Raw genomic sequence first — 22,416 nt, 5'->3', positions numbered from 1 at the left:
GTCCCCTAAAATTATTCTGTGTGATTTGGAAGAAGAAATGCCTGTGTTTGGCTTTCCTTGGTGGATTCCCATCCAATGACTGACCCTGGGTTGTAATATCTGACTTGATTACAACACTTGGTGGCTGCAAGCAAAAGAAGTTCAGGATTTAGAAAAGCAGGGATGTCGCACCAGGTGGTATGGCAATGGTGCTGAACTGTCATGGCATGCAAGGCACCTACCTACGTTAGACCCTGCTCATGTCATTCGTTTCCTGCTCAATTTCATTAGTACTATGAAAGCTTTGTTTTGATTAAAATACTACAATGTATGGATTTTAAGGATGTGCTTTTAAGGTTTGACAAAGCTGTTATAATTATGTTCCAAATGGAATTCTATGTTTAAAACTGCAGTCATAGTAGGATAAAAGCATTTGAGCTGATACTAGCTTTTTTGCTATTGAGATCCTCTGCAGCTAACTCATTCTTTTACAGAGTTCAATTTTCAGTAAAATCCATTGCTTTTTAATACTCCTGGATATTCCTTTTGAATATCTCTGCATTCTTGTTGGCTCCAGCCAGCTTGTTTTGCTGCATTTCATTAAATTTGCAATGTTAGTGCACAATGGCAATTAAAATACTAGCAGGAGTAAGTTAATATGTAGTTTGAGTTAATTTATATTAGGAATAAATAAAACTGTACTGTAACTTTTTTTGGTTTTGGATTCTCCCAGTAGCTTAGTCAACTCAATAAGATTCTTTCCTAGATTTGGTTATGTAAGCTCTGTGGGTTCGTATGTTTTTTACTCTCTTACAAACAAATGTTTCTGCCATGGGGGTAGGTGATATGGTTAGTTGTTGCTGACCACAGATAAAAGCATACATGGGTTGAAATCCTAATTAGCCAGATAGTAGTCCTGTCTGTCACAAAGAGAAAAGGAATTAGTTTATTTTAGTCACAAATGGACATTTATTAACCAGTTGCTCAATTCTCTTTGTGAAATGTATGACTTGGTTAAGCAGGACTGAGGAGTTGGCTAACTCATACTATGACTGGCTCGTTCACAACTGCAAATTAAACTAAAATATAAAATAGCTTTCCAGCCTCACCCACACTTTTTAACTCAAGGGTGATTAACTTTAACTACTGTACTGTTTTAACTACTGTTTAACTATATGTACACACAAACATAGTGTAAAAACACCATAACTTGCTGAATGAAATTCGCCAGCCTTTGAGAACTGTGCTGGGACAGAATCATCATTCCAGTGCACAGGTAGGGTCTAGAGATGCAGCATGGCCCAGCTACAGCAGCTGGTAGAGTCAGCCCCTCTATGCCTCCTCTGGGAGGGTTTTTTTGTCACTGGCTTGGAATAAATACTTGCCCAGTGGCCTCTCTTCCTGTGCATCTACAGTGACTCTTTTCTGTGCTGACCTATTCAGGGCCTACTTTGAGGCCATCCTGCATGGCAATTTTGCCCACCCACACTTGACTAAAGTTGAGCGTAAGTGGTGCAGAGAACATTGTCTAGATGGTACCCATTGCAAGATAAATGAAAACCATATCTTTCTTGAGAGCTAGTTATACATTTTCACATGCAGGTCAAAATACACTGTATAGAATATTTCTTTAGATACAGTGGAATATATTGGCATATTTTAAGATTGCGTCAGTTTCATACATAGTGACAATATGGACTGGCTTATGATAAAAATATGTTTGTCATATGTATGAAATGTGGCATAATATACAGCATAAAGGGAGGGACATTAGTTGTATTAATAATTCAAGAATTTCTAGTACAAGATGCAATGTCCATGTGAACAAAATACAGTAACATAATAGTGAAATACCTTATTATTTAGCATCATACAGAGTGTCAGAAATACAGGGTTTCTTTCCAGTGAACTCGACTAGTAGTATGTATATTCTTTTTTTCTAAAACACATTTCAATTTGCAGTATTATTTAGCTTGATGTTGCAGATATTTCATTGTTCAGCATCTGAAGAGAATTAAGTCTCACAAGCATGAACAGATGACATCAGCCGAACACCATTACAAGTTAGTTTCTCTGCACCACATAGTTCTTTTCTCCATTTTTAAAGAGTTGCAATAAATAGTGTCTTTGTCAATACCATTGCTCAGAATGAAGAAATCTTCTCTGTCACCAATTCAATCTGTTTCTTTCTTGAATGCAAATATTATAGGTGGAACTGGCAATGACTCTTATAGTTATGGTTGTCTAACACTTTCCATAATAAGACCCTGTTTTCAGCTGTTTATAACTTTGCCAAGTTTAACCGTTCACATTGAAATTTTCCATGCTGGGTGCCTGCTTCAGGCTGAAATTATTTTGCAAAGCTTCAGTTAAAGCAGTTCAGCAGTTTCCAAGAGTCAGGCTGGGGGAAAATATATTCTTTTAATATTAGCAAAACAATTTTAATGAGAGTTTCACTGTGAACCTCATGTTTGGAGCACTCGGGTCAGAGGTGGCCTGTTGCTTTCCCCCATGAAAATCCATCCAAATTTGCCAGATTATAAACTGCTGAAAATCGCTGTTTCCGTATGCTCATAGAGGTTTGTTAGAGGCTGGCAGTAAAATTCTCCAAATACTTTCTCCACTGAGCATGCTCCACTCCCACAGAGTTGACTGAGCATGCTCTAGCATTGGGCTGAGGATGGGCTTTTCCTTCAGTTGCTCTTCCTTGCTGCTATGATGCTAGGAGCCAGAACTAAGAACAAAGGAGACTTTCCTTTGCTCCCAGTGCCCCCGGCACACAGGCAGGGTGGAGGAGGAGAAAGTTTCCTGCCTCAAATGCAAAGAGTCCAGGGACAGGCTTGGGGAGAGCGATATGTGAAGAGTGAACAGACACATGCTGGAGACAGGAGCGCTGGGGGAACAGGGAAGGCTGGAGGAAGTGCAGACTGGGGCACAGTGGCAAAAAGTGTGTAAAGGATAGAGCAGTCTTCCCTGCACAACCTGAAATAGACCCATGATTCCTGAGTCCCAGCATTACTCAGCTGTCTGCAAATATCTGTGAAACCCACCAGCAAAATGTATCCTCATCCTTCTCTGAGTGGTTGGTCCACATAGAAGATAACAGTCTATTACTGCCAGATATTCCATTAGCTCAAGTGGGAGAGGCCTCTGTAGTGGATCTAACGCTTTCACTCTGCTGATGCAGGGGTCAGTGGCCATGGACTCATAGGGATCCTCTGGGATCTGCCAACTAGGCACAGCTTTTGTGAGGGCGGAGGGATGCAAACCCTGCCCCATAAGAGCACAATGTAGAGGGATCGTTGAGAGGGAATCTCATGAGGTTTCCTCTTGTGGATTTTGATTGGGAATGGGGAAAAATCTGTGTCCATAATAGACAAATAATCTTGTAAAGTACATTTTTAAAAAGAGCATCTTATCTTTTTGTTCTACTGAATGTCTCTATTTATTGTTTATTACATACTAGAAATATTGCACAGATATATAATCAATATATTGCCGTTTTTCTTGCCCCATGTAGTGGGGAAATTAAATATATTGATATATAAAGTAGAAGCATGTTAAATAATGTAGCTGTGTCGCTGTTGTTCTTTTGACAGTTTGGGTTTGTTCCTGCAATGAGATTTGCCCTAGTTTAGGAAGTTGTCATTTGCAGTAATTAGGATTAATGGCTTGATATGGTCTTATCATATTTGTCAATCCTCTCTTAATAATGTGCCAAGTGCTTCATGCTTTTTGATGATAACCATGGGAAGTTTCATTTAGACAAATACAGTATTTTTGCAGCATTAGGATAAGGGAAATACTTCATTTGTTTTGCCAGTGTTCATACCCACAGAGTTTTGCAGATTCATTAATAAATTCATCAGATGAGCTACAGGTTATTCCATAGAGTTGAATGTATATTCCACTCCAACTAACTCAACTCTAGGTATTTTCCATTTTTTGTTTTTTACAGATTACTCCAAGGCCATTATCAACAGTAGTGGATGTAGGGGGTGACCAGATGAGATGAAGAAAATATCAGGACACCGGGGCGGGGGGCAAAAAAAAAAAAAAAAGGCTGAGTGCTGCCGGCCGGCCGAGAACAAACAAACAAACAAAAAAGCCGAGTGCTGCCAGCCGGGAGCAAAAATAAATAAATACATAAATAAAAAGCTGGTGCAAAATATTGGGACAAAAATCGGGACGGTCGGGACGCTGGACAAACAGCTCAAAATCGGGACGGTCCCGATTTTATCGGGATGTCTGGTCACCCTAAGTGGATGATAGTGAGCATTTAGAAGATATGTGGTTAGCAGAGGAAATTAAGGCTAAGTACTGTAACTCAAAAATAGTCCATGCTGTTCATAAACTCGCTCTTCAGCATTACAAAGAGGAAGCCAAAACTACAAAATAGAAATGACTGAAACTGTATTTTTGCTCTAGCCATTTTATTTCAATGAAATTGTTCTCTGCAGGCCTCCTTCACTGAAGAAGCTAAACCAGCCAACCAAAAAGATGAAACTGATTCTGGAAGGCCAGAAATGATGAATTCGGGGTTTGCTTCACCAGGTTTGTTGCTGCAAAACTGCTTTAGCCTGGTGATATTCCCCTACAAATCCATTGTGTTGTGGATTTTTCTCTTCCTCCCTGCTAAATGCTCAAGAAGAGTGCATTCACAGTGACATCTAGAGGTTTCAGGAGAAAATGCTGAGCTTGTATTTGTCCTGAAATGGTATAATTACGGTACATTGTTTTCAAATCTATCTGATGACTATTATGTCCATTTTGTAACTTACATGTCTTTATATGAATAACTCTAGATTAAAGTGCAGCATGCCCAGAACGTACTAAAAGTAGAAACTAGTGATAATGCAATAATGGTTTTGGTTCAAGAAATGATATTTTGTTCAATGCATAGAGTTTAAGGCCAGAAGGGACTACTATATCATCTAGTCTGACCTTCTGTATCTCACAAGCCACCAACACCACTTGCACACTAAATCCAACAACTGAACTGAGACCAAAGTATTACACCCCACAGGAGTTTAGGCTATACATTGAAGGAAGGGGGGGAAATATATCAAGAGGCAATTCAAGCCAATCTTTCTAAGGGTTCATAAATATATATGTATGGCATCAACAACATTGCACTCACCCTTGAAGTTCTATTTTAAGGCTTTTCATATGGTTCCTGGTCAGACTGTTGTAAAATTGACTTTCTCAACTAGTTATAAAATTATGATGCTATTTTTCCCTAATAGCAATGTTGCTAAAAAGCAATTTACATTCCAACATATCTTTTGTTTACTGCTTATTCATAATAAGATCATGTTAACTTATTTTTCAATTTCTAAAATGTGCCGATCACCATTTATCTTGGTGCAGGTACATACAAACAATATGAGGTAGATATTTCAGTAAATGACATACTTGCCTGTAATAAGAGTATAAATATACCCCTCCCATCCTTCAGGTAAAAGCATGACTAACCATTGGAGCTTTTCAGCACATCCTGAAGGTTAACCAATTTGAGCTCCATCATCTCAATGAAATGCCCTGCATTGAAACCCCTCTGTCTCCAACTCCTAGCTGTTCAAATGCAGGGACTATTAACGAGGACTCATAAGCTGATCTCAGCTGCTTTGGTGGTGCACAGGGAGGGGAAAAAGAGAGCCCAGACTTTCAGGTAGATAAATCCCAGTCAAGGTTTTTATCAACATCTTGAATTGCACCTGGCAGCCAATGCAGTGCATTAGTGTAACATACCAGTGATTGAACAATTGGAAGGCCAAATTCTGCACCAGTTGAAGTTTCCAAGTTGTCTCCAATGGTAGCTCAGTGAAGTTCATTTTATTAATGATCTAATCTGGAGGTAACAAAGGCTGAAGGTAACTGTGCCAAGATCAATATCTGAGAGAAATGGTCATACTAAGTGTAGGTGAAAAGAGTACTTTTGCCCCTCCCTTAAATCCCTTTGGACTTAAGGAGTAACTGGGGATCCAGAGGTATCCCCTAAATTGTGTACAGTAGAATCTCAGAGTTATGAACAGATCAGCCAACCGCACACCTCATTTGGAACTGGAAGTATGCAATCAGCCAGCAGCAGAGACAAAAAAAGGGAAATACAGTACTGTGTTAAACATAAACTACTTTAAAAAAAGGGGAAGTTTAAAAAAAAAAAAGATTTGACAAGGTAAGGAAACTTTCATTTAAATTAAGGTGGTTAAAAGCACCATTTTTCTTCTGCATAGTAAAGTTTCAGAGCTGTATTAAGCCAATGTTCAGCTGTAAACTTTTGAAAGAACAGCCATAACATTTTGTTCAGAGTTACAAACATTTCAGAGTTATGAACAACCTCCATTCCCAAAGTGTTCGTAACTCTGTGGTTCTACTGTACCTTTCTGAAGGATGTACAAGCCTCCCCCTGCCAGTCTGTATAGATCCTTTCCCGAAACAGCCAGCATCACCTCTGTTTTATGTGAACTGAGCCTCAGTCATCCATCTCTCTGTCTCAGCCAGACCCTGGGAAAGCAAAGACAGTGCACTTTCTTGTTTTAGTGAAAAAAAATAGGTAAATCTGAGGTGCTATCCACTATTGATAATGAGACAGTTTGAGCTGCAATATCCTCATTTGAATACAGACCTAATGTCTGTTTCTTTGAGAGAATAAGTTCTGCTTACTCTGAGGGATGTTTTCAGCACAGATCATCAAGTTTCCAACCCCATTCCACAGTCACTCTGATTTTATTTTATCCCTCTCTTTCCCCTTCCCCCCCCCCAAAAAGCATTCTTAAAATTTGCAATTCTTACATAGCTGGGATTTTTCTATTTTTTTTAATGTCATTCTAAAAACCATATTTTGATTCTTGTGTTGTGTGGATTAGCTGCAGAACAGAAACAATTCAAGACAACTGTTACTTGTGCATGTCCTGCTGTGCCCAGCGTGGAGTTCCCTCCTAGCACCCATTCTGAAGAAGCAGCTTCAAAAGATAAAGATCTGAAGAAACCTGAGACACAACAACAGAAGGAAGCAGAGGTCCTAGTTACAGAGAAGGTAGTGTAATACAGAAGAGCATGGGAGGGGGAGGGAAAAGGACCTGCCATGCAAATGCTTTCAGTGTTAATGAGCTAGGTTTTACTTTACCTTATGTAATACTAAACTAGGAATTTAATCAAAGCAGCCTGTTAGTGAACAATCTTGAATCATTGTTTTAGTACAAAATTTTCCTCTTTCTTCCACATGGAAGAACTAAACTATGGTATTCCTATATGCACTGAACCAAAGGTCCAAGCTTGCGAATTCCGCAAACATGGTATTTTCTGTTGCAAGTGGGCCAGTTAAAGTTAATGGGACTAATTGTGATTTTGAACAGTGCACCCTATAGTGTTTGCAGACTCATGACTCAATTCAGTTGCAGCTCCCTGATTCTGCAACACCTGTCCCGAGCAGTAAAGTGGCTGGAGCAGACCAGAGAATCAGACCTGAAGATCTTGTGTTTCTGTGTGTAGGGAAAGTAGAATATCTGAAGAATGTAAAAGAAAGAAGTTTGCCCTTAAAGCCTTCTTGAAATGTTCAGTGAGTGCATGTGGTTGAGACAGTGATTGTGTCTGACAAGACTCTGCTGTGAGGAAATGTATATCACTGCATATCTTTGGACTAGTAGCAGCCTTGGTATCTAGGGAAGTGCTAATATCACATAGGGGGGCAGTAAACAATAAAAAAAAATCCAGAATTTAAAAATTACATCAAAGTGATGTAAGTAAAAGTTTAGCATCATAATCTTGATTCAGAAAATATGTGAAAAAACTTCATATAGCGGAATTAGGACCTTGTTAATTCTGTATGCTAGCATTTTATTCAGTCAGACATGGTGCTTTCTGGATGTAAGTGTCTGTTCTTAAATAATTGTATAGGTAGTGAAGTCAAAGGCTCCAGAACAAGAAGGGAGTATATTATTTCCATCTTTGAGGAAAGTACCTGAGACCAGCCAAGTTATTCTGCAGAACTCTGATGAACAAGGTAAGCAAAAGAAAACAGGAGTATTCGGTAGCTTTGTAGAATTTAACTGGGTGGTATTTAAACATTCGTTAGAAGGGTCAAAAGAAAAATAGCTGTCCTTTGACCTACAGTTCTTCAAGTAATGATCTCTAGCATATTCCACTCAAGGTGCACATGTGTTCCATGTGTATGAGACTGGAATATTTTTCACTGGCAGTGTCCATTGGTCCCTGCCCCATGCCTTTCTCCTCCTCATGCTCCCAACTGAAGGCATAAGGGGCAGTTTAGACCAGCTACTTTTCCAGCCCCATGCCTTTCTCCTCCTCATGCTCCCAACTGAAGGCATAAGGGGCAGTTTAGACCAGCTACTTTTCCAGTTTTTTTCTACTGCCCGTGGTCTGAGATTGCAATTCTTCAGCTTTAGCTAGCATTTGTTTTTTACTAATTGTAGATAATTGTATATAGTTTTACCTGTCTTATATAGTTCATTCAATAGCAAGTGTAGTTTTAGTAGAGCCAGGGGCCCCCTGACCCCCTCCTGGGGTGGCTACCATGCCCAAGCCCTGCCCAGGATTCAGAATCTCTGTGGTCTGCCCATGGGCCTTCCCAGTCAGTGATGATCACGATATTTGTATATATTGCCTAGGTGAAGCTCATATCCCCTCCAAGAGCAATGTGTGCTGGTCATTCCCTTGAACAACCCATCAATCCCATGAATTCAGGCTTAGAAAATTCCTGGTGGATTGTTCAATGAAACCCCAATCTGACCAGGCTTTTCTGACCCCCCACTGTACATTGAGCAGAGGCACCAAAAAGTTCCTCTTTGAACATGGTTGCCCTGGGCTCCGTGACTGCTGGGAGCAGAGCTGAGGGCTCTAACAAACAAGGCAGACCTGAGGAGGGTGAGCAAACACTCTCAAAAGAAATGTGAGAAATCCCCCTCTAAATGCTCATTTGGGAAGAGCTCCTCTCCAACATCCTCAATGTCAGGTGAGACTCCATGCCCCAGTACTGGTGTGTTAGGGAGCACAGTATCGGTTCTGTGACACCATCAACCAGCCGAGTCATAGTAAGACCACCAAGATTAATGGCACCACCCATCGACACAGGGGCCTTGTACTACTCCGATGAATCTGGGATCAGTGGGAGAGTTTCATCAGCCTTATCAAGACAAGAGAAGTCAGCCCTGATAGAGGCTCAAAAATCTTATGGGCACCTTCCCACTCCCACAGAAGAGACTATGTGGCCCAAGGACAGTGGCACCCTTCTCTGTGGGGACCACCGTTTTACCCCTATGATCCCTCACATTGGACTTGGGGTCCTTTGGATCTATGTATGAGCCATCCAGAATACAGATGGACAGAATGGGAGTTGAGACAGGCATCCCCACATGGAAAAGAACCTCAACCCACTCAGGAGCACTCTGAGGAAGAGGATCAACCAGGTGGAGCCAGTTGTTCCTGCTGGATTATCATTGTCCTCACCAGATGAGGTGGTCACATCACCACTGGGTGACTATAGACAATTCCAAGATCCCCTCCTGAGGAGAATTGCAGATATGCTCTAGATGACCCCTGGAGTAAGTACAAGAAATTCCTCACAAATTATTGGATATCCTCCACAGTGCGGGTCCTAATCAAGTGGGACTGCCAATCAATAAGACCATCTTAGAACCTGCCAAGATAGTCTGCGATTCTCCAGACACTTGGCACTCCTACTCCAAAAAGAATGGAGAAGAAATATTTTTGTACTAAGTGAGCAGAAGATACTTCCTGCTAGTGAGCAGAAGATACTTCCCGCTAGATGGCAACATTTTTGGTTATGAGATGGGGTTCCCAGTTCCAGTCCTCCCAGAACTCCCACAGAAGTTCAACCCACCATGAATGATTTGCCTTTCAAGGGAAATAATCTATTCAGTGAGAAAACAGATGAATCGTTACATTCCCTCGAAGACTAATCCTCTCAGTATGCACCATCCAGGAGTGCAGAACACTCTGTTAGAAAGCCTCAGCAGACATTTTTCCACAGACCACAAGTGGGAGCCACATGACTTGGTGATATGGTGCATCTTTCAACAGTGGAGATTCTCACGGTGGGATCTCTTTGCATCTCAAGAGACCAAGAAATGCCCGGGCTTCTGCTCCTGAGCAGCCAGGAGCCACAATGCCAGAGGGGATGCATTTCTGTTATGATGGTCAGAACTGCTGATGTACGTATTCCTGCCCATCCCTCTCTTACCTCGAATCCTGAGGGAGATCAAACGAGACAAATTGTCAATGATCCTAGTTGCTCCTGGGTGGCCGAGGCAGTTCTAATTCACCAGTGTTGTCCAGGTGGCCTCTCACTGTGCATCTGTATCCAATTCTTCCTGGATCTATTGAGCTGCCAGCAAGGGCAAGAGCCTTCATCCCAACCCTTCATCTCTCCATTTAACAGGTTGGTATTTGGATAAATGACAAATTTAGTGAGGTCGTGCTTGAAAGCACGATCCATCCTTAGCAATAGCAGAAAAGACACCACATGAAAGTGCTATACAGCAAAATGGAAAAGATCCTCGATATAGTGCCAGCATCATTGGATATCCCTAGGGTTCCAAGGTCATGGCTATTCTGGACTACTTCCTCTTTCTAAAAACGTCAGGGCTGCCTCTCAGCTCCTTGCAAGTGCACCTGGCAATCATTAGCACCTTTCATCTTCTGGTGGACAACCATTCAGTCTTTGCCCATACTGCTACAGTAAGGTTTCTGAAGGGAATTGTCAGAATCTTTCCTCCAGTACTACCCCAATGGGACCTCCAATTTACTCCTGTCAGCATTAACAAATTCTCCATTCGAACCGTTAGCCTCATGTTCCTTGCTCATCTGTCTATGAAGGTTGTGTTTCTAGTTGCAGTCATCTCAGCCAGAAGAGTAGGTAAGCTGGGCGCCCTTCTGGTGGATTCTCGCTATATATGGTCTTCCACCAGGGTAAGATTTTCCTTGAGGTTACATCCTAACTTCATTCCAGAAATCTTGGAATTCCATCTGAAGTGGGTCATCCACCTACCTGTCTTCAAACCAAAGTACCATGCTGCCAGAGAAGCTACACTCTGGATGTCAATCCAGCCTTGGCATTCTACCTGCAAAGGACAAAATCCTTCAGGGAATCTCATTAACTCTCTCTCTCTTTTTACTGAATGTATGAGAGAGGAAGCAAAGATGGATTTCAGGATGCATCCTGCTTTGCTATGACTTGACAGTGACCCCTCACAAGGTGTGAGAGCCCACTCAATCAGAGCCCAGGCACCATCAGTAGTTTCACTTCATGATGTTCCCCTTCTGGAAACCTGTAAAGTGGCAACATGGGGTTCTGTGCATACCTTTGTGAAACATTATGCCCTGGCACAAGCGTCTCCTGTAGACACATCCTTCAGCAGAGTGGTCTTCCAATCTGTGGTACAGCAGGGTTCCTCACATCTGCTTTCTCAACAAACACTGCTTGTGAATCACCTCAAGTGCAATATACACAGGGACCTTCACTTGAAGAAAGTCCAGTTACTTACCTTGTACAGTAACTGGAGTTCTTCAAGATATGTGGTCCCTACATATGTTCCACTACCTGCCTTCCTTCCCCTGTGCTTCAAGTCCTTATCCAAGTCCTTCACAGTAGAAGGAACTAGAAAGCTGATCAGTCCACATCGCCCCTTATGCCCTCTGCTCAGAGTACAAGGAGGAGATGCGCACCGGCACAGACCAGCAGACGCTGCTTATGAAAAATCTTCCAGTCTCAGGTTCATGGAGCAAATGCGCTCATTGAATGAAATACACGTGGGGACCACACATCTCAAAACTCCAGTTACTATACAAGGTAAGTAAGCAGACTTTTAAAAAGTAAATAATTATTTTTCACCAAAACAATTGCTTCTGTACTGGTATTGTTAGTGTACTTTTGTGGTGATAATTACACTATTATCACTACCTTCCTTAAATACAACAGCAGATGTATGGCACGAGTCAGGAAGACCAGGATGGCACTGTTATATATCTGACATTGAGTTAAAGGGCATATTATATTTAAGGGTATTATATTTTACTAGTACTGCTGTTCTAAGATGAAAATAGCTTAGTAATCGCTTTGATGAAAAAAAGGTTTGGAGCTAAGTTCTGTCCTCATCTGCTCATGTGTGACTCTTATTAAAGTGAATGATAACAATGCATAGATCTGGCACACACTTCAACTTACCTCACAAATATTTGATGAAGTTGATGTAAATCATGAAAATTTCCTTTTTATCCTCATGATATGCAGATTTTAATAGTGTGCAAAATAATACACATACCATGCAGAAATCATAGAGCAACCCCAAGAATTACCTGACCTTCTAGTGTCCCCTGAAACCTTTGGTTAAATGGGCTTCGACGGTGTGTATAAGCAGTGCAAAGACTTCTCCCCCTTCTTGCTGTTTTCAGGATTGAAATTGCTTTAGATGGCAGTTGCGGAAAACAAAACAACCCTGAGTGGAAGTAGAAATTGAACTTGTAATAAGTTGGGAGATTCTTCACCCATAATACAACTTAAGTGTTAACTTAAACTAAACAAGAGAGCAGCCATACATTGAATTATAGAATGTAGATATTTAATTTTTTAGTAATGTTGAAATTCTTCATGTGCTCTAGAGCCCACATGTTGCTGAGAAAGTCAAACAATACAAAATAACTTTAACATGTGTGATATATGTAAAAGCTCATGATGAGTTTGAGATTAAAAAATGTAGGATTCCGACTGGGAGAAAAATGTCTTTAATTATGCACCAGTGTGTTAGAGGACATTTAGATGAAGTATACCACACCAACAGCTTTTAAATACTAATAGCATTTCAACTAAAAACCCTCTTAATTTATCACCATGGAAAATGGAACTCAAACTAGCTTTGATCAACCTCCCTTTAAAGCGATTAATGAATTAATTTAAAAATCCATTTGGTCACTGAGTTCACTTCTACCTGGTAATCAGTTTTCTTTTCACTGTGTCATATTTCTTGTTTTGTTTCTATTCTGCCATCCACTCTAGAGTCACCCAGCTGTGCCAGTGTTCCGCTTAAGGTTCGGAACTCCTGGCGACGCTCACAGTTTTTCTCACAGTCAGGTAAATGATGCGCTGGGAGTAGCTGCATCTTTCCCGCTGCACTGAGTAGTAGGTGTCTTAAAATGTGTGCTGGGGCAAAAGCTGATGATCACTGGTACTTATTTCCACTGTCTGCTTTCATAGAAAGTGCCTATTCCTGTTGCACAGTTGGCAAAGAGCTGTTGGACTACACGCAGATGTAATGCTCTGGTTTCAGACACCAAAATAATAATTTTCCTTTAAATTTATTTTTACTTTACATCTGTTTTTAAGGAGTTCAGTGCAAAGGCACTTAATAGAAAATGGCAGTGGTTCTCTTGGTAACTGTGACACTTGAATAGTGTTTTCCCTTGACGTGTCCTACCCTTGCTATGCTTTTTTTCTTTCCCCACATTGAATAGTGAAGGGAAAGTTAAGTTAAATTTGATAACACTCTTTTCAGACAATGCTAATGACTCTGACCAAAAGTAGTTGTCAGTAGCTAGTGGTAGCTTAGAACCTACTGTTGATGTTATGCTCTTTGTAGCCAGATCAAAAGTATTTTTGGTGGTGGAGGGTACAATCTATTTCTCTGATCTGTTGTGTCGTAATTTTTCATTGCTACTAGTTGTGGGGCAGGTATTGTTATAAAGTTGAATTGATCGTTTCCTCTTTATACAGCTGTGACTAGGCTTTTTATTTCAAGTTAAGATAAAGCATATTTGACAATCTTAATATTTTGGGGAATTCATTTTTGTTTGTCTCCTTTTGCAGCGGATTCTGATAATAGTGACAAGTCAAATGTAAGTATCTTCTTTGCACTGTTCTTAATTGCAAAATATTAGTGTGTTTAGTGTAAAGATTTGCATGATGGTACAACTAAATCAGTGATTCTTTCAAAAACCCTTTCAAAATAGACTCAAACAGGAAGGAGAAAACTCAGCTCTTTTAACCGAAAGAAAAGAAATCTGATCCAAAACACTCCATACACTTTTAAACAAATATGGGGCTAAGTTCTGTCCTCAGTTACACCTGTGCAGTCCCATTAGCATCAGTGGAGTTGCACAGGTCTAAACTGAGAGTAGAATTTTCCCCTTAACTAGGAGAAATGCAGTATTATGCTGTGTGGATTCACTTTGGCCTGGATCCTACATACATGCTTAACTCTGAGAATGAATAGTTCCATTAGCTCTAGGGTTCTGTGACTGTTTGTTTGTTCCTTCTGATTACTTGCAAAGAAATTATTACATACAAGAAATGATCAACAGATCAAAATCCATTACCCCACAAGGAAACCCATATGTATTTGAACACAGCACATCCTGTATTCCATGTACTGCTCGTCATCTGAAAATAGACATTTTTCTCATCTGAGAATGCATAAGACTCATAATGTAGAGTAATTAGATATTTTACATCATAAGGCCTCAGCTGCTGAAGAAAAAAATTTAGCACATCAAATAATGGGTCCCTTATCTGACTGGGGCCCGTGGATGTTATTGCAGTATAAATAATATCTTAAGCCAAGACTTGAGATTGGATGTTGTGTCCAAGATCTGAAATGTGTGAACATTGTTCTGCTGTGATAATTTATTTTGATAGTTGTGGCATCAGAGGATTATTTTCAGGAAAAATAAGCATTTGGTTATTTTTCTTTACTAAATTGGTATATTTGAATATGTAGATCAATGCCCCTTGGAATTTCTTTTCAATTTCTTCTTTTCTCCTGTTCTACCTGATGTTTTCTTATTTGCAAATCAAATGATTTTTCTATGACATATATATATTGAAAAAATAAAACCATTTCCAGTTGATGGTGTAGCTAGGAATACTGTTAGCTAACCATGAGAAGTACTGTAAATTGAAGCAATTATAAATCTGAATTCCACTTGTAGCTTAACATTTTCACTTGATTGGTAGAATAGTTTAAGTGACTACATTGTGCAACTTTTTAGGATTGTCTTGTGATGTATATTATTAGATCCTAATAACCTCATTCAATTTATCTAAGCGTTTCAGTTTCTGGTCCTGGGATCCAGAAGAGGAACGAAAGCGACAGGAAAGATGGCAGCATGAACAGGAACGCTTGCTTCAGGTACTTGTGCTACTAAATTTCTTCCCGCTATTGCTTACTTGTTTTTCAGTTGAATTGTCACTCTTGTTAGACCTTGAGCAGCACAGTTCACTTCATGACTGTTTTAATTTTAGTTTCAAAACTGAATATTTTATATTTATCAAATAAACCTAAAATTGTTTGAAGATACTGAACACATGAAAGAATTTAATTGGTTAAATGTAAAAAATATTTAAATTTACTGTTTAAAAATATTTCTGCCCAATTTATGTACAAAAAGAACAGAAATGAAAAATTTAATTCTTAATTTGTGGCAAATGCTTGTAAAACTTACTGTTTTGTCAAGCATGCGAAAGAGTAAGTTAATTTTATTTCTCAAAGGAGAGGAATTAAATTTATTGGTATAAATCAAAAGTGATTTTTTGGTTTATGAAATACCTTATCATGCCTAATAGTTTTAAATGATAGAATTTAATAAATATATACTTCATGAAAGCATATTATCCATAAAAATACATTTGCATTATTTGTTTTTCTTTAGCTTACTTCAAAAACATGCCATTGTTCAGTATAGGATTTGTTTTCAGAGGCATGCTGTTTTTTAAAATACAAAAGTAAAACATTGTGAAACAGCATCTGGCTTAATGTGAATTGATGTATGGCTAAATACATCTATAATGGCAACTGTCTTAACTCTTTTATGGGTTCAGTTCTCAGTGTTCTGTTTTGTTTCTGTCAAATAGGATTGTGTACAATATGTGAACTTGTAAATCAGCCTTTCCTAATCAGCATGTGCTCTGTGCCCAGATCATACTTACTGTTAGAGATGGGCTAACTAGTAAATCCCTGTACACACATATATACAGCTTTCACTGATTCCACCCTGTTCTAAACCCAGTCATAAGTTATCTGTGCCATGAACCACCATACTTGGGTGGTAAGATGGTAAAAGAAAATAGAAACACATCTTGGATGGGGATGGAGGTGGACACTGAACGCCTCTTGCTCTTTGGTACTCAACTTGGTTCCCCTGACTACCTGCTCATTGAATCTCTCCAAAACTTTTCCACAAATCCTGGGGGAAGGAGAGAGAGAGAGAGAGAGAGGTGGTTTGTTTTTTGTTGGGTGTTTTTGTTTTGTTTTGTTTTCTGGCATCAGGTGGGACTTCCACTTTTATCTTGTTTTTAACCAGAACATTAGTTCAGGGATTCAGGAATAGCCACCAAATACATACCATACAGTAGGTCTATATTTAAAGCACGCAAAACATAAGCTATGTGTTGATTAATTGCTTTGATAGTTTTTCTTGAAGACTGTGCATATGAGAACACTGTTTACAAACAATTACTTTGCTAGATTTTGTAGATGATTGTTTACAGTTGTCCTAATTTAAGAAGACCAAGCTAAACTTCTCCATTATAAAGTGGCTTCTGGAAACTCTCTCTGTACAGCTTAGTAGTATAATAAGCAATGTAAGAGACCTGGGGGGCCAATTTCCTGTCCTGGCTGAGCGAACCATAGTGGCACTATTTTCCAATCTGGAAAGAGAGAAGCTGAAACTTCCTCATGTCACTCAGCAGTGAGCCAAGAGAGCAACATTGACTGGCTCCAAGGAAGTCTTGTTTGTTCTCTTTCCTAACAAGGATGATGGCACCAGGAGAGAAGCTTGGGATGGAGGGTAATAAAAATGCAGGTTTACATATTTAAGAATGGATTGCTTTTGACCAGTATTTCATTCTTGAGCTTAGTCTCTTTATACCTCATAGATTGCCTGGTTATCAAATTGCTAATAAACGAATTTCTTATGGGTCAGGGTTTTGTGTTCTTGGTATTTTTAACCTTCGTTTTGCACAATATTTTGGAGGAAGGAGGTTGCAACCAAAGTGCAGAGGAAACAGTGTGACTTGGCTGTTCCAATACAGAAAAAACAGTTTTGACACCACAGCATTTTAAAGAGTTCTTTAAGAGATTCTCTTTTGATTCAGAACACATGCAGGGCTGGGGAGATTCAATTCTCAAGAAATAATCCCATCTAGGAAGAAAACCAACTACTCAGCTAATCATCATCTTATCCACTTCAGACCTTTATACATTGTCTATTTATCTTATGAGCCTATATGGTTTTTCATCTTTCATTAAATTGTACTAGTAGCAGCTTATCTTTATTAGATTAGTGCCAAAGCCAATATTTGCGAAGCCAGTTAAATTCAGAAGCTATTTTAGCCAATGATTAATGCAAAATCTATGTTTTAAATATATTGGAGTGTTTTGATAGCTTTTTTTCCGAACTCTTCAGCTCTTCATAAGCTATGGTTGTTTTTAAATGCTGAAAATACATTTCATTTTGAACAGCATCTAGCATTTGAAAACTCCTAACTAGTCAGGCTTGATATAGCACTTTAAGTGTCCCTGGTGCTTTACAATAAGCTAAGAGTACTAAACAATATAAAACTCCCCTGCGGGGGGGGAGGGAGGGGAAAGGGGAAGGGAAGAGAAGTTTGTTCATGTTCTTGTTTTTACATTGCATGCCTGTTTTCTGATGAGCCAGTTTCTAGTGGGTCCTGTTTCCTGATACATAGCAGATATTGCAGAACATAAATACTGTCTTTTAACCATTGAACTGAAACAGATAAAAAGAATCCCCTATTAAGTTTCCTATTGAATAGATTGTACTGAAATTCTGTACAGGAGAGGTACCAGAAGGAGCAGGACAAGCTGAAAGAAGAATGGGAAAAAGCACAGAAAGAAGTTGAAGAGGAGGAGCGTAGATACTATGAGGAGGTATAACATTCAAAAGAAGCAAGTTTAAGAAGTGATCTTGCAGTTCCAGTGCAGGTGTATCTTGCTTCTATGCATTTTTAAAATGTTTTACTAGTGGGACTGTCACTTAGAGACTAACCATTTATGATGATCCTTTATGTGAGAGAATTTACATCTTGGCAATGGAAATGTCAGAAGCTCACTGTTAGTTTAATGATTTTTAATTTCCATGCCCTTGTTTTGTCTTGTGCTCAAGTCATCCCTTCATCCTGTTCCAGTGGTGCAGTTAGCTTGGAAAATGTTTGTCTCTCTTAAATTGTCTTGTCACATTCATTGCCTGTTTCTAATCATACTTTTATGTACTGTAGTTAGGCAGATTAACATTGGATAATCAGTGCTTGAGTAGTAAATGGCATACTCATGACCCTGATGAGAGGTAACGCATCTTTCTGAACTCTCTCTGCATTTCTCATGCACCCATCACCATAATGTCTAGCCACCGTGCATTACTTAGAAAACAATTAAATGTTATTTTAGGAAATTTGTCTATTCTATAGATGCAATGACATAGGAATGTAGGAAAGAGGAGGCAGAAAAATAGGTTTAGGCGACATTAAACAGGCATTCCCAATATGAATGTGCATATCAATAAACACAAGCATGTACTTGGCCAGCAGCAACAGTCGTGACTTCCCCAGTTTACCACCCATGATACACTGGCATTCATAATCATATAATGGGGCTGGTGGCGAAGTACACCAGAGAAAATTATGATGGACTTTGGAGACCTAGCAAAGCTAGGCAAATAGGCAGCACAGTGGCAGATGAAATTCAGTGTTGGCAAACTTAAAGAAATGAACATGGGAAGGAATAACTTCAGCTAATTCTATAATAATAATTATGTCCTAGTTGAAGAATGGAATAGAAGATAATACTGAAAAATATTACAATGCCATTATATAAAATAGTAACACATCCTCACTTGGAATACAGGGTCCAGTTCTGGTTAACCCATCTCAAAAAAGATACAGCACGAGTACATAGTGTTCAGAGAAAGGCAATGAAAATGACTAGAGGCATGGAGCAAATTTAAAACTGAGAAAAGGAAAAACTTTTTACGGAATACACAACTATCAATTAAAACGCCCTGGCATTTGATATTGAGTCTAGTAGCTTAGTATTGCATATCCAGCAACTTTGAAGCTCAGGCCACTTACCTAGTGATCTAAATATGGATTTTTAAGCCTAACTTTAAACTCTTGCTTTTGAAGATCTTAATCCTGGGGGAATTCTGCGCCACTGTGCATGCAAAGAATTCATGTGTCCCACAGAATTTTATTTTTTTCTGCAGAAAATACATTCTGCCCCAGAAGTGCTGCTGTTCCACCTTTCGCGCACCAGAGACCACTGTGGTGCCAGAACAGCTAAAAGCATGAATGCAAGGTGGAACTGCAGCACATCTGGGGCAGAATGTATTTTCTGTGGAGGGGGAAAAAAAGTCTGTGTGCATGCAGTGGCACAGAATTCCCCCAGGAGTAAAAGTTCATCACAGCACCTAGCCCGTGGAGCCAGGTTAGGACAGAGTGGGGCACATGGGGCTGCTGGGGGGTCACAGACTGGGGTTCAGAATGCTAGTGGAGGAGGACAGACGGGGGCATGGGCTCAGGAGCTAGTGGGGTGGCAGCATTTAGCCAGGGACTGAATGGGAGTGGGGGTGCGTGTCCACATGGGGTGGGGGAGGGGGACTGCGGGGACAGGGATAGATGTGCCTGACTGAATGAGAGAGGCTTGTGATCAGCCAGGGTCTGCATGGGGGAGGCTCCCCAACTCCCTAAAAATCGTGCCCCTCCCACCACAAAAAACCTGTTCCATACTTCTCCCCACAACAACCCTCCAGGTTCATTCCAGGGTCCTTCCCTCTCCCTCACCTCCTCCATTGCCCCTGACACTCCCAAGCCTTTGCACTGCTTCTGACAGGTGCAGGAAATACAATTCTATATTGTAATTTAAATGAATTACTCAAAGTTCTGTATTAATATACTAGTAAGGAATCTATTTGTCAAAAAAAATACCAGAATATTTTTTTTTGGTCTGCATTGTTACAGACATACTTGCTGCCAGATATTTTGAAATAAATTACCAAAATAATTGAAACTGGCATGCTTATATTGTATTATTTTGCAAATAAAATATGTAGAAATTTGCAGAATTTTAATTTTTTGGCACAGAATTTTTAATGTTTTGGCACGGAATTCCCTCAGGAGTAAGATCTTATCCAATGTTCCTTTGGCAAGCTTCATGTTTTTAATCTCTCCTCTTCCTCCTGCCTGCTCCCACCTCTCCTTTAGGAGCGCAAGATAATTGAGGATACAGTAGTTCCGTTCACTGTTTCTTCAAGCTCTGCTGAACCCCTCTCCACTTCTTCCTCTGTCACTGAAGAAAATGGGACAATGGTGAGTGTCTGACAGAATTGGAGTGTAAACTATGAGTTAATGAAAATGAGGCAGTAAAGGCAAAACTATGTTCAGTGGAGTTAAATCATTCCCTTAAGATCAGTAGGGTCTAGGAATAGCATGAAAGGCAGTTTGTTTCATGAAACACCCTATCTAACTTTTAAAAGCACTTCTCAATAAAAATGTGCCCAGTTATATGCCTCTGAGCACTATACAGTGTGTAAATAAAGTGTATTATTATAAATATAGAGCCACACCCCAAAGCAAACTACCACCATCCTACGTTAGACAAGAGCAGGGTTAAGTAAAAGGGCTCAGAAGTTGCACAGCTCCCCATTAAAAGCAGATGGAGAGTTCCCCTTCCTCCCCCTGTCTTCAGTGAGCATTACTCCCCTCATTGCTTCCCCTCTTCTTTGGCAGGCAGACGTCACCCTTGTATTTCAATCTACTTTGACCACCACGCGAAGGCCTAGGAATTCTAAAATTTGCCTTTAGAACATGGGACCACTTCTCTCTAAAGCAAGATGGAAATAACACAGGAATGTTCAGACTCTGATCCTCTCATGGCTCCTGATGCATCCAGTGCCCAGCTGGAGAATGCGTTTCACAAAGGCTAGCCAGACACATTCAACTAGGCAATGTCTCTACTGCCCAAAACGGGGTGTGGCTACTGCAAAAGAGCTTGCTGTAAAATTCTAATAGAGACAAGGCACACTTTGTTTTTGCCTCATTGAAGGTTGTCAAGATCAACACTTTAATCACCCCACATGGCTTTGACCTGAACTAGCTACTTTGAGGTAAAAAATAGTGGGTTGTCTCCCCTAGGATTTTACAGTGAGATAGCTAACTTGAATTTGCCATCCTGCTGTAAAAACACCTTTTTTGGCAGTGGAGACAGCCTTGGGGGCCTGACTAAGTTCTGGCAGCCTCCTTGGGCTGCACAAATTCTCCGCAGGGCTGTGGACCCACCCTAGCACACCCCCTACACCAGGACTTGAGGTGGTCTTCAAGAGGCAGCCTTATGACTACCTACCACAATACCTGCACTGGGGGGATCCTCCCATGGCTGGTTACAGGGGTTTTAGGACTCCTTTATATGGTTTTGGCCCGTTTGCAAGGCATAGGGAGGCCAGACTGGGGGTGAGGAGTACATCACTGGTACATGACAGAAATCAAGAATAGCTATGTTTTGACTTCTGGGAGACTAGCAAAGTCTAGCTTGTAGTTATTGGTAAACTCTCAATCGGAGCCCCAGCGTGGCTTCTTCTCTTTTCATTCTAATTGAGAAGGAGATGAGCATTTGTCATACTGAAGGCTCTCTGCTAGACAGTACCTTTAATTTATTACTGTATTTCAGTACTGAAGACCACATTCTACTCAATCACTGTATTTCTCAGGCAATGGAGCGTGTGAATAAATACTCATTTTGTTTCCCATGGGATGTCTCAAAAACACCTCACCAGTGAACGTGTATTAACCAGCTTTGTTTTTGAAGCTTAACTTTGAAGCCCGAGGAATTTTGTAACCGTGTTTTGAATGTCACATTATCTTTCTGTAATGACAATGTTCCAATTGGCACCACGTATGGCTTCTGTGTTGAATAAATGCTGTGCTCTCTGGAGAGTTAATGCCCTTCCATAATTTCCTTGTTATGAGTTCAGTATAATCATGTTAATTTTTCTAAACACTGTCCCAGTCAAATCCAAGGTCAGTGTCAGTAAGGTCAAATAACTTTTGTTTTATGTAACATAGTTCATTTTTCCTTGAAGGCATTTCCTTTGTGTGTAACAAATACAGTACACTGAGGGACAGCCTGTATTGTTCTCATGCATGTTCTGAAGTTGGGTTCACGAGAAGATCTTCACTATTCTCTCACTTTTTTTTGTAGAACATGATGGAACTGAGCGACTCTCAAGAGGAAGAGAAACAAAAGGAAATTAAAAGACAGGAGAAATTACCCTGGGAGCAGGAGGGTGCATCATTAGCCAAAAACAAGAAAAGTGAGCCATGCCTGGAAAAGAAAAGGTGTGGGTTAAATCAAGGAATTTTAGACAAGTGAATGTACTTGTAAGGTTGTCATCTGG

The 22,416-nt window shown here is 40.0% G+C and overlaps 1 protein-coding gene across 1 annotated transcript in view; it reads left to right on the top strand.

Annotated features, from left to right (window-relative positions):
• The window catches only part of LIMCH1 (LIM and calponin homology domains 1), a 292,532-nt gene that overhangs the window by 243,483 nt on the left and 26,633 nt on the right, over positions 1 to 22,416 (top strand). The window contains exons 21-28 of the mRNA XM_026647957.2: positions 4,440 to 4,533; positions 6,849 to 7,018; positions 7,879 to 7,984; positions 13,820 to 13,848; positions 15,057 to 15,140; positions 17,808 to 17,900; positions 20,228 to 20,332; positions 22,221 to 22,357. Coding sequence (XP_026503742.1) covers positions 4,440 to 4,533; positions 6,849 to 7,018; positions 7,879 to 7,984; positions 13,820 to 13,848; positions 15,057 to 15,140; positions 17,808 to 17,900; positions 20,228 to 20,332; positions 22,221 to 22,357 — 818 coding nt within the window. The remainder of the gene's footprint in view (positions 1 to 4,439; positions 4,534 to 6,848; positions 7,019 to 7,878; positions 7,985 to 13,819; positions 13,849 to 15,056; positions 15,141 to 17,807; positions 17,901 to 20,227; positions 20,333 to 22,220; positions 22,358 to 22,416) is intronic.

The sequence above is a fragment of the Terrapene carolina genome, unplaced genomic scaffold, assembly GCF_002925995.2.
Source record: "Terrapene carolina triunguis isolate 2854851 unplaced genomic scaffold, T_m_triunguis-2.0 Scaffold66, whole genome shotgun sequence".
In the NCBI taxonomy this organism is placed as follows: domain Eukaryota; kingdom Metazoa; phylum Chordata; order Testudines; family Emydidae; genus Terrapene; species Terrapene triunguis.
Note: the sequence above shows the minus strand (reverse complement) of the source record. Positions and strands in the feature narration are given on the sequence as shown.